Source organism: Chrysochloris asiatica, unplaced genomic scaffold, assembly GCF_000296735.1.
Source record: "Chrysochloris asiatica unplaced genomic scaffold, ChrAsi1.0 scaffold00009, whole genome shotgun sequence".
In the NCBI taxonomy this organism is placed as follows: Eukaryota; Metazoa; Chordata; class Mammalia; order Afrosoricida; family Chrysochloridae; genus Chrysochloris; species Chrysochloris asiatica.
The window spans coordinates 29,593,280-29,606,499 of record NW_006408527.1 but is presented as its reverse complement, the minus strand read 5'-3'; the positions used below and the strand labels follow the sequence as shown (position 1 = coordinate 29,606,499).

The window sequence follows — 13,220 nt, the reverse complement described above, 5'->3', positions numbered from 1 at the left end:
GTCATTTGTCTCAGACATTTTTATCTTGTTTCTGGACATGTGTTGATATGGTCATCTGCTTTTGCTTCTTGGACATGTTTAGTGTTTATCTGTGGCTTTAATACTTAATTGAGTATGTGTTTTGGTATTTTTTATGCTTTCAGATTACTTCCAGGTATATGTGATCTGGATGTGGGCTTCCCTTTTTACTCTTCTGATTGTTTAACTCAGAGTAAATTTTATTGATGTTGTCTGTTTCCCTGGTATATGGCAGTTGGTATTGGTTCTTGCCTGGGTTTTGGTGTTTTATAGAGTGTGGTTGTAGCTTGACTATATGGCAGCTGTTGCTGTCTCTTCTTGGGTAATATAGGGAGAGAAAGAGTCCCCCAAAGGTAGATGGGGGAGCACACAACAGCAAAACAGCATCAGCAAAAAAAAAAAAGAAATAAATACCAACAACAACAACAAAAAGACAAAACTAGACTGAATACTGTAGTTTATAATCGCAGAAAAGGGAGAGGAGAGAGAGTTTAAAAAAAAAAAAAAATCTGTAGGCTAATAAAAGTATGACTTTAATGTCCTCTCTTCAGCTTCGTGCCTTCAAAGCTACCTGAGAGATTTCAAGATGCCACTGTTGGCTGGCATACTGTACCTCAGGATTTAATTTAAATTATGGCTTGTTTTGTTTTTATACTCTCTTTCCCTCTCTACACCCCTGTCCTGTAATTTCCCATATTTAAAAAACAAACAAAAAACAGTTCAGGGCCAGCTCTTAGACTGAGTATCTATGTGCATGTGTGACAGATGAATCCACCAGTGGTTTGGTGGCGGGTGTCCACTTCCTCAGTCACCCCCTGTAGATACCATATTGGAGATGGATAAACAATGGGGTGGGGGGAAGCAAAGAACAGAGACCCCCCCCCCAAAAAAAAGAAGATCAGACTAAAGAAATCCCACAAAGTGTATTGTCACCTTTGCTCTGAGGTTCTTGTGGCGTTTTCTGTGATGTGTCTGCTCTCCCACTTGGTCTTGACATTTGTTTAACTCAAGTTGTCAGATTGAGGTTGCTGAGCTGTGAAGATTCAAAAGTACATGATTTCTTTATTTTGCTACAAGTTCCACTAGCTATAAGCCTTCACACCTTTTAAATATTCCTATCTCTGTGGTTTTCAGTTTTGGAGCTCTTCACACCTTTTAAATATTCCTTTTTCTGTGGTTTTCAGATTTGGAGCTCTGTCCTGGATCTGCTTTGCCTGGTATTCAGTTTAAATATTTAAATATTCCTTTTTCTGTGGTTTTCAGTTTTGGAGCTCTGTCATGGATCTGCTTTGCCTGGTATTCTTGGCAAAGAACAGATATCCTACCCCCCCTACCCACCCCCCCAAAAAAAAAAGAAGATCAGAACAAAGCATAACCGACAAAGTGTAGTGTCTACCTTTGCTCTGCTTTACCGCTTGGTTTTGCCATTTGGTTTCACCCAAGTTGTCGGCTTGGGGCTGCCGTGCTGGGAAGATTCAAAAGTACATGATTTCTTTATTTTTCTACAAGTTCCACTAGCTATAAGCCTTCAAACCTTTTAAATATTCCTATCTCTGTGGTTTTGAGTTTTCGAGCTCTGCCCTGGATCTGCTTTGCCTGGTATTCCATGGTATCGCTGAGGGCAAACTTCATTGCACCTCCACCCTAGTCACCATCAAGCACCATCTCTCCCCTGTTGTCTTTTACAATTTTAAATTTTGTTCCACATCTTCTCCCACTCTATCCAGGACCTTATAATGCAGGGGTGGGGAACCTTTAGTCTGCTAAAATTTGTAACATCATTTGTGAGCCATACAAAATTATCAGTTTAAAATATAACCCGCTATATTTGGTCAAACATTTAGTCAACTCATACCTAATGTGATGGCTATGGAGCTTTGGTAGTGTAGTAGTTATGAGTCGGGCTGCTAACTTCAACGTTAGCAGTTTAAAACTACCAGCCATTCTGAGGGACTAAAATGAGGCTTTTTGCTCCCATAAAGATTTACAGCCTCGGAAACCCTATGCAAGGTTGCTATGAATGAGAACCTACTCCATGACACACTACCACCACCACCACCAATGTGATATCTGGGACTGCAGTTTCCTTGAAGGTGTCAGACTAAATGATTTTGAGGTTTTATACAGACCGTGGGTCAGACAAGCACCACCCCTGTTCTAATATGATCCCTTTCAGAATAGTAGATAGTGGTAGCTGAGAATCACCAGGTTCTTCTAGTCTCAGAGGCATGGAGACTGGTGTTATTGTAGTTCACTAGTCCGTAGTACTAACTGATTCCAAGTATCTTCAGTTTTCATCACTCTTCTTTCTTCTGCATTCTTCTTTCCTTGTTGTACCTTGGATAGCCACTCCTGAGCTTTTAAGATTCCAATCACTACTCACTGAAGTAGGATGTAGAACACTGTCTTTATGGACAATGTTATGCCAGTTGATCATGGTGTCCCCTGAAACTGTGATCCTGAGTCCCCAGGCCCACCAACTCATTCACCCAAAGTTTTTGATAATGTATAGGAAGTTTTTGATAATGTATAGGAAAAAATTCACGCCTCAACTTTCGTTATTGAAAGATTCTCTGGGAAAATTATTGAATAATGCAGAATGCATAAAGAAAAGATGGAAGGAATACACAGAGTCATTGTATCAAAAGGAAATGGTTAATGTGCAACCATTTCCAGAGGTACCATATGAACAAGAACCAATGGTACTCAGGGAGGAAGTCCAACGTGCATGAAAGAATTGGCAAAGAACAAACCACCAGGAATTGATGGAATAAAAATTGAAATCTTTCAAGAAAGTGAGGTGGCACAAGAGGCACTCACTTATCTCTGCCAAGAAATTTGGAAGACAAGTATTGGCTGACTGATTGGAAGACATCCATATTTTCACCCATTCCAAAGAGAGGTGACCCAACGGAATGTGGAAATCATCAGACAATCTCTTTGATATGCCATGTGAGTAAAGTTTTGCTAAAGATAATACAGAAATGGCTACAATCATACATTGACAGAGAACTTCCAGAGGTTCAAGCTGGATTCAGAAGAGGCCGTGGAATGAGAGATATCATTGCTGATGTCTGATGGATCTTGGCTGAAAGCAGAGAATACCAGAAGGATGTTTACCTATGCTTTATTGACTAGGCAAAGGCTTTCGATTGTGTGGATCATGACAAGCTATGGACAACATTGAGAAGTATGAGTATTCCAGAACACTTAATTGTACTTCTGAGAAATCTGTACCTGGACCAAGAAGCAGTTGTTTGAACAGAGCATGGGAACACTGAATGTTTTAAAATTGGGAGAGGTGTGCGACAAGGTTGTGTTATTTCACCATACTTATTCAACCTGTATGCTGAGCAAATAATATGAGAAGCTGGATTCTATGAAGAAAAACGTGGCATCAGGATTGGAGGAAGACTCATTAACAACCTGCAATATGCAGATGATACAACCTTGCTTGCTGAAAGTGAAGAGGACTTGAAACATTTACTTATGCAGATCAAAGAGCACAGACTTCAATATGGATTGCATCTCAACGTCAAGAAAACAAAAATCCTCACCAGTGAACTAATAAACAACATTCTAATCAATGGAGAAAAGATTGAAGTTGTCAAGGACTTCATTCTTCTTATATCAACTATCAACACTCGCAGAAGCAGCAGTCAAGAGATCAGACAACGTACTACATTGGGCAAATCTGCTGCACAGGAACTTTTTAAAGTGTTGAAGAGTAGAGATGTCAGCTTGAGGAAGGACTAAAGTGCGCCTGACCCAAACCATGGTATTTTCAATAACCTCATACGGATGCGAAAGCTGGACAGTGAGTGAATAAGGAAGATCATAGAAGAATTGATGCCTTTGAGTTGTGGTGTTGAAGTAGAATACTGAAAGTGCCATGGACTGCCAAAAGAACCAATAGATCTGTTTTGGAAGAAGTGCAACCAGAGTGCTCTTTGGAGGCCAAAATGGCTAAGCTTCGTCTCTCATACTTTGGACATATTGTCTGGCGGGAACAGTCACTGGAGAAGGATGTCATGCTGGGTAAGGTGGAGGGTCAGAGAAAAAGAGGAAGACCCCAAACGAGATGGATTGGTCAGGTGGCATCATTGATGGACTCAAGTGTGGTAGCTGTAGTGAGGCTGGCCCGGGATCAGACATTGTTTCGTTCTGCTGTGCATGGGGTTGCTATGAGTTGGTTTCGACTGGATGGCACCTGACAACAGCAACAACATAGGAAGTTTTAATAATTTTGACCCTGGCTTGCTTCACCACATTCATAGATATTTTTGCAGCAAAGGTAAAAGGTCATGTTCAAATATCCTCTGTCAACCCTTTATATATTTGTGGATATTCTCTAACACCCTTTCAGTCTGTGTTTGTACCCATAGATCACTGTTGTTTTAGGATTGTGCATGTAACAGCATTTACCTCTATTCCATTAACTCTTGCACTACTCTTGTCTTTTACCTGTCTTCATCATTCTTCTGCAATTTCCCTCTTGCATATTGTCTTTGCTGTCACTCGAGTTAACATGTCTGCTCTCTAGTCAGTGAATTATTCTCCCATCCTTCCTACACTTTGAGACCATTTAAGAATGTGTCTCTTAGCGTGAATACCTTTTCTTGACTTTTACAGTAGTCCTCCCTACAATATCTGCTCTTTGTTTGATTGAGTAACTTCACTCAGCTTAATTTCCTCCAGGTTCATCCATATTATGAAGTGTTTGCAGATACATCATTATTCTTCAACAATGTGTAGAACTCCACTGTGTGTATGTATCAAAGTTTGCTCATTCATTCTTCTTTTGAGGGGCATTTAGGCTGTTTCCATCCACTGGCTATTGTGAAGAGTGCTGCAATGAATATGGGTGTTTGCATATCTATTTATGTCATGGCTATTATTTCTTGTGGATACATACCAATTAGAAGAATTGCTGTGTCATATACTATTTCTATTTCCAACTTTTTGAGATTGTGCCATTCCATTATCCACAGTGGTTACACCATTTTACAGTTCCACTAGCAAATTATGAGGTTTGTAGACCTTCATACCCTCTACAGCATTTGTTTTTTTGAACTTTGCTATTAATGTTGGTATAAGATGAAATCTCATTTCTGTTAGGATGTGCATGTCTCTAATGGATAATGATCACAGCCATTTCTACCTATGTTACTTGTGTGCCTGAATGTCTTGTTTGGTGATGCCTCTGTGCATGTCCTTCCCACATTGTTTAATTGAATTACTTATATTTTCCTTGATGAGGTGGTGAAGTGTTCTACAAATTTTAGATATTACTGCCTTATCTGATATTCCATTTTCAAAAAGTTTTGCTTAGTCTGTGGGTTCTCTTTTTAACCTTTTGGTGAAATATTTTGATGCACAATAATTCTGATCTTTAGGTGTTCTCAGTCATCTGTTTTGTCTTCTGCTGTCCATGTGTCTTGAGACATATTTGTTAGTGTGTCACTATCGTATCATCTTGTCTTCTCCCCTAGGATTCGTCTTAAGTCATGGTTATCCTACCTCGGTTAGAAAATTCTTATTCAAGTGTAATCAATGACCAGTTATAATTAATTATACTACTGGGTGCATTTTTTTTAAGGTTTTTATTGTGGCTTGGAGGAAAGTTTACAGGGCAGACCATCAGTTTTACATTTTATAAATCATACACCTGGTTTCATTACAATGATTATAATCTCTTCCATGTACCATCAGTTAACAGTATTTCTCTCTATTCATTTTAGCTATTTACAAAAAACAAAAACAAAAACCACTCAGGCATATATTACACCTCTAAAGGGCACATTCTGCAAGTCTACCTCCTGGCCACCAGCTCTTAGTCCCTCTCTTCCCATGAATCTAGAATCCTCAGCCGTTCCCCCTATTGATGACCCCATCTTTGGCATCTCTGCTTCTCTGTATAAGGTCCCATACTTTGCTTGTGCTCTTCTCCTTTGATGGTCCTAGGGTCCTCTGATTCTGTATTGTAAGACTAACCACTCCCCTGTTTTTGTTACAAAACTTCTACTTTTACCATTCTGACAGTTGCAATTAGTAATGATAATAATTATTCACTATTGAATCACATGAATCTTATCTCCAACTCCTTTCACCACACCCATCTAGACAAGATGAAAACTGTATAGTGGGGATTCTTTCTCCCAACACACACTCTTAAACTGAACTCCCTCTTGAAACCTTGTAAGCCAGTCACTTCATGCCTTTATCTCCCCCTCATTTTAGGCAGCCAATGTCTAAATTGCCCATCCCTAACTACCCTGTGTACAGAGGGGATAGTATTGATACTTGATATGAAGACTCCTTCCCTCTCTCTTGGTATTTAGAGTTATTATGTCCATGAGTTGAATTCTGGTGTGGCACTGTGAGTTAATGTGCCAGACTGCAAAGCTGTTTGAACTACATGTTTGGTGGTTCAAACTCACCTGTTTCTCCTTGGAAACCATATACAGGGTGTGGGTTGGAACCGACTCAATGACACTTAACAACAACAACCTGCATGAGTATAGGTCAGGTTCATCAAATTGTAGCAATTTACCCTTGTTTCCTTTATCAATATATTTATATAAATTTTTTTGGTAATCTTCCTCTAGTTGAGTTCTGATTATCAAGATATCAAGGCTAGTTCAAATGGGTACTATCTACAAGTTTGGGTGTTCTTGTGCATCTTCCCTCACTTCATATCAGCTGGATGTTTCACTCTCAGCTCAAGCCCTCTGTGGCTCTGTCCTTGTCCATGGGCTCAAGTGTCTCCAAGTCTCACCACACTTTGGAACAACCAGCCCTTCCTTTTCTCTCTCTCATCTCCAGGTCAACAGGAGTCAATGGAATGTGGTTGAACAGTCCATTTCTTCATTGCTGCATTTCCCCCTATTCCACTCACCAATAGACTGATGTCACCAGCAAGGTTACATGCCTGTTCATGTGTTCTCTTTGAGTTTCAGTCTTAGAGGGGAGTTTGTCCTGAATGAACTTGATTGCTTGTTGATGGCTTCTTGGCAAACAGCTTGCTTATTCTTCTAGTAGCCAGTCATGCTGACTTTTTGTTTTGGGTTGTTCCTGCTGATCCTTCTTCGAAGATGTATCTTCTTTTGCTCTAGCTGTTCCAGGCTGGTCTGCTTGTCCTTGCCAGTGGGAATGTCCCACCTCATAAGGTTCTAGATGAGACTCAGGATTCCACCTAAAGTCCTATATTCTGCAAAGGTTTTGCAAGAGGTCTATTTCACTGGGCAAGTTCTAGAACCTCTTTTAGATATTCTAATCAGTTATGGGCCAAAGACGGGTTTACAACTTTTGTGTAACCATGTTTGCCAACATTCCTTTCTATCCCGCTCAAGTGTCTATTTTACAATAGTAGGCAACGGGAAACCAATATTCATAAGACAGTCAAGCATTTTAGTATTATTTTCCCTCTTCAAACTATGTCTAGTTCCCTGTATCACAGAGCCCTGTTGTTCCAAGGTTGAGCATGCATCACTATTTACCTCTGTGCCACTTAGGCCATGCAAACCTGTCTCAGCCTTCCTTATCTATCTTGTTCTTCCACCTCCTCCTCCTTCTTGTATTGTCCTCCCCAACACCAGAACTAAATTCCCCTCCCCATCCCCACTGTTGTAGTTACCTTATATTCCATTAACTCTTCTCCCTCCATTTAAGATAGTCTATTTTATCCTGTAATCTACCTAACCTTCTCACTACCTGGATCTCTGTTCCTTTCTGTTTACTTTCTTTCACACTGTAATTGTTTTGATCATAGACTGACCACCCAGACCCTCTGTTATTATTTTATTCTGTTCTTGATTCTTCCATTTGTTGACTGAGTTCAGGGTGATGCTGCCACGTACGTCATTCTCTGGTTGTTGTCTGTTCTTTTTGGTTCTCAGTCCACAGAACTTCCATTAAGATGTTTTTCATAGCAGGGTTGGCTTTGTCAAAATCCCTTAGCTTCTGTTTATCCTGGAATGGTTTGATTACACCATCATGTTTGACTGACAGCTTTGCTGGGTAGAGGATTCTTGGTTGGCAGTTTTTTGTTTTATTTTTTTTCTTTCACAGTTTTATAGATGTCTTCCCATTGCCTTGACTGCATGGTTTCTGTTTTGAGGTCTGAGCTTAATTTGATTTGCTTGCTTTTGTATGTTAGACTTCTCTTTTCCCTAGCTGCTTTCAGGATTCTGTCCTTATCTTTGGTTTTGGAGAGCTTGGTTATTATATGTCTTAGTGATTTTCTTTTAGGGTCTGTCCTTCCTAGGGTTGTTTGAGCTTCTTGAATGCTTATCTTTTCGCTTTTCAGTATGTTAGGAAAATTTTCTTCCAAAAGCTCTTCCACTATTTCCTCTGTGGCTTGTGTGATTTTCCTGTTCCAGAATGCCGATAATTCTTAAGTTATTCCTCTTCATGTTGTAAATATGAATCTTGAGCCTTCTTCAAATGTTTTTATCTTTTTTTTTTTGGCTTGCTCTTCTATCTTAGTAGCATTGAGAGATTTATCTTTTAGCTCACTAGTTCTGGCTTCTATCTTTTCAATTCTATTCCTTTGCCCTTTCAGTGTTTTGTCCATTTTTGATATTCTATTATTAATCAGTTGGACCTCTGTCTGTAGGTTTTGAATTGTTTCCAATGCTGTATCTCTCTTATTTGCTTGTTCCTGTAGTGCTTTCCTGACTTCTTCCTTATTTTTCTCTACTCCATTGTATAGTTTTTTGATACCTTTTATCATTTTTCTGAATTCCTTCTCAGGCATTTCCAAAGCCTGCCCATCTTCCAGTATGGAGTGTAGGTCTACTTCCAGCTCATTTTCCTCAGTCACTTTATCTTCTTTATGGACGTATGTTGATGTGGTCATCTGTTTCTGTTTGGGGGATATATTCAGGAGTTATCTATACCCTTACTACTTAGATGGGTGTGTATTTTGTTATTTTTCATGCTGATTGCCTCCAGGTAGATGTGATCAGGATATGGGCTTCCCTTTTCACTTTTCTTCCTGAGAAATTTCAAGATGCCACTGTTGGTCATTGTGTCATAACTCAGGATTTAATTTTCAGCTTATTTCTTTCTTTCAGTCTGTGTGTCCCACTCCACAATTTCTGTTCAGGCCTTTTTCCTAGTGATAAACAGTTCAGGGTCAATTGTGGCCATTTTGCACTGCTGTTTGAGTTTAAGTGGAGACTGTCACTTTAAATTTTGAGGAGATCTGTGTGCATGCATAATAGAACCCTCTGGGGGTTAACGGTGGGATGTCCACTCACTAAGGTATTCCCTCTAGTCACCAGAATGGAGGTGCACAGACAGCGAGAGACCAATGAACAGATACAAAAACAAAACAAAACAAAGAATGTCTACAACTTTATCTGTGGTTCTTTCAGGCATCCATGGCTCCTCAAATCCTTCCCCTGCTCAGTGTCGTCCAAGTTGGTGGCTCCAGTAGCAGCTGAGCATCATGAATTAGAAAGCAATGGATTTTTTGCTTCTGCTACAAATTTCCCTAGTTGTAAGCCTTCCAACCTTCTAAAGATTCCTTTATATGTAGTTCAGACTTCTGGGACCATCCCATGAGCCTGCTTGATCTGGTATTCTGTGTTGTTGCTGACGGAGCTCCTCACTGTGCTTCTACCAGATTCATCATTTTGTTTGTCCTCTAGGTGCATTTTTCTCTTGTTTATGTTAGGGCCTTGGTAGTAAAGAGCACCTAAGAAAATTTTATTTTCCATTTAAGTCATGATAAAGGGAATTATAATCTCTTTTAATTTCATTTCTTATGACTCTCTTGACGAAATCCCTACCATTGTTTTTGAGTTATCTCCACTTCCAGCTGGTTAGACATATATATCAGTTTCTTACCATAAGTACTATTCACCTTCAGACAAAAGAGACTTTTGCAAACAGATTCATCTATATGGACACTTGTAATTATAAAAATAAGATTATTATATTCTTACTTCTTCAGCCTCTTACAAGCTTCACCAGTTATATTTTGAGTGCCTTCCAACCTGAGGGGCTCATTTTCCAGCACTACATCTGACAGTATTCAGGTGCTATTCATCATGTTTCAATATTCTGTATTCTGATATTCTCTGACAATGTTATATTGCTATTCATAGGTTTCCAGTGGCTAAATATTCAGAAGTAGTCGTCATCTCCTTCTTTCTAGTCTGTCTTTGTCTGGAAGCTCAGCTGAAACCTGTCTACCATGGGTCATCCTGCTGGTATTTAAATCGTGGTGGCATAGTCTCTAGCATCACAGCAACACAAGCCATCACAGTATGACAAACTGACAGATGAGAGGTGGTTCTGACCCATGAATACATTGTATATCTTCATTTTTTAAAATATTTTTTTTGTTTTTCTCAGCAATATTTTCTAATTTTTGGTATACATATCGGGCATATATTTTATTATATTTTTCCCAAATATTTCATGATTTTATGCCAATGACACAATATTGTTTTCCTTAATTTCCATTTCTGATGGTTCATTGCAAGATTATAGAAAAAAATAGCATTTTTTATGTTTGTAGACCTCATAATATCTTGCAACCTTGCTAAGCTCACTTACTAATTCATTGGATTTTCTATATAGACAATTATGGCAAGTGTAAATAAAAACATTTTTACGTCTTTTCCAATCTAGGTGGCTTTTATATCTTCTTATTGGGTCATTTTACTGATCAGAACCTCCAGTTAAATATCAGATGGAAGTGGATTAGAACCTTCCATGTACTATTGCTGATCTTAGGATAAACATACCCAGACCTTTACCATTGGGATGTCTATGTTTTCCCTTATTAACTTGCCAATATGATGACATTGGCATATTTTCTAATGCTAGACAGTCCCTGTATCCTTTGATAACACATTTGAATATAATATATTATCATTTTTATAGAATTTTTATTCAATTGCTAAAATTCTATTAAGGCATTTTATATTTTTGTTCATGATGGATATTGGTCTACTCTATTTTAGTATTTCTAATGTCTTTGTTTGTTTTTGTTAATAGGGTAATGTTAGCCTCATAGAATGGAAAGGCAAACATTCCTTCACCCATTTCAGTTTTATGGATAAGTGTATGTAGAATTATAATTATTTCTTTCTTAAATATTTGATAGAATTTACTAGGGAAGCTTCTGTCTTGAACTTTCCTTTTGAGGAAAGGTCTTCCCCCCCCCCCCCAAACTACACATTCAACTTAATACAGATAAATATATGCATGTTATCTTTTCTTTCTTGACTGAGCTTTAGTAGGCTGTGGTGGCCAAAAATTTGAAAATTCATTTAAGTTGATGAGTTTATTGGCATAACATTGTTCATAAAACTTATTATTATCATTTAAATACCAAGAAAACACTGTAGCAGTGAAACCATTTATCTCATTGTTGATATGTGTAGTTTTTGTTTTTGCTTTTTTTCCTGATCATTCAGTAGTTTTAAAGTTTTGCAACTTTGTTCACCTAAGCTTTTTGTTTTATTAAGTGTCTTAATGTTTTTCTGTTATTTTTCAGTTTGCCAATTCTTACTATGATCTCTTTTGCATGCTACTATATTGTTTGGGCTTAATGTCTGATTTTTTTCCCAATGCTTAATGTAGAATTTGAAGCTATTGATATGAAACACTTTTTCTTTTCTAACACAGGTATTTAGTGTGAAAAGTTTTTCTAAAGTACCACTGCCTGTGGTAGCTGGCATTTTGTTATGATGCTGAAAGTTATGGCACCAATATTTCAAATGCCAGCAGGGACAGGTTTTAGCAGATATTCTAGACTAAAATGGATTAGGAAGAAAGGCTTGGTCATCTACTTCTGAAAATGATTCAGTGAAAATCTATGGATCGCAACAGAACAGTGTCTGAGTCACTTGCTTTAGGAACTTCATCAGGAGGGATCAGTCAATAGCTACAAGAAGGACTTGAACATTCTGTTGATCATGATGGTGATACAGAACTGGACAATGTTTTATTCTATCAGAGTCAATGCTATGGCAACTGCCAATCTATGCATGGTGCAGGACTCATAATCCCTGCTCAGACATTATTAGAAATCTGATTGTCTAGTGGATCTGAAATCCTACAGCTTGCCTAGAGTTATATCAACAACTGGCTGTTTCCTGTTGTTGTTAACTACTGTCGACTTGGTTCTGACTCTTGGCAATCTTGTATAGGGTTTACAAGGAGCTGCTGGTGGAGTTTAATCACCAATGTTGCAGTTCAAACCGACTTTGCAGTCCAATGCTTTATCGTATAGTGTTTGCTGAAAGCATTCTGTTAAAAAAAAAAAAAAATGAATAAAGCTTCTTGATATAATATCTTGTGAAATATAGTTTATTTTCTGTGACACAAGAACCCAGATAATTAAAGTTACTTCAGACTCATTTGTAAATGACTTATTATTTTATCATATTGTCATTTTATTTGATTCTGGATAAATAAGTTTACTGAATGTATGTTTATATTTTTCTTGTGACGTTTCCCTCTAGAAACATGCTCAAAATCAGATATACACATTGATAATGGCTTTATTTCTGAATCTGAGTTTACATATCCTGTAAGTAAAAGAACACAATATAAATGTAAACCAGGATATGTAACAGCAGATGGTAAAGCATCAGGATTCATTACGTGCTGGGAAAGTGGATGGTCAACTCAACCTGTATGCATTAGTAAGTAGTTTACTAAGTTTAGTTTTTTGATGATAGTTTTAAAAATGATTACTCCAACTTGATTATGTGATTTTAGAGAGTGAGAAGGTAAGGGATAGGTCTGACATAGTTCCATTTTTAAGGATAAAATACTTTTTTTAAGGATTAAATACTTTGGGAATTATACATGTAGAACATAGAAACGAAACATATATAGAATGTTTATGTAATATAATAAATAGTATAAAACATGTATAATTTAGGAATATATAATATAGAAATCATGTATAAAATGTAGAGATATTAACTATAGTATAAAAATCATATACAGAATAGAAATAATATATGTTGATGTTGCTGTTATTCAGTGCTATCAAGTTGGTTCTGATGCTTAGAGACCCAGTCTAGGATTCTAAGGATTGGTTAAATTTGAACCATTGATCTTGTGGTTAGCAGTCCAGTGCTAATTCTAAATACCAGGAGTCCATATAATATAGAAATAATAAATAAGATAAAAATTATATTAGAAGATAGAAATATATAATATAGAAATCA

General features: G+C 37.7%; 2 protein-coding genes across 2 annotated transcripts in view; both read left to right on the top strand.

Annotated features, from left to right (window-relative positions):
- LOC102824771 (complement factor H-like) overlaps positions 1-13,220 on the top strand; it is a 522,059-nt gene that overhangs the window by 160,884 nt on the left and 347,955 nt on the right. The gene's annotated exons all lie outside the window — the stretch shown is intronic.
- Positions 1-13,220, top strand: part of CFHR5 (complement factor H-related 5) — a 138,205-nt gene that overhangs the window by 121,808 nt on the left and 3,177 nt on the right. Inside the window, exon 8 of the mRNA XM_006834190.1 lies at positions 12,504-12,623. Within this exon, the coding sequence (XP_006834253.1) occupies positions 12,504-12,623 (120 nt within the window). The remainder of the gene's footprint in view (positions 1-12,503; positions 12,624-13,220) is intronic.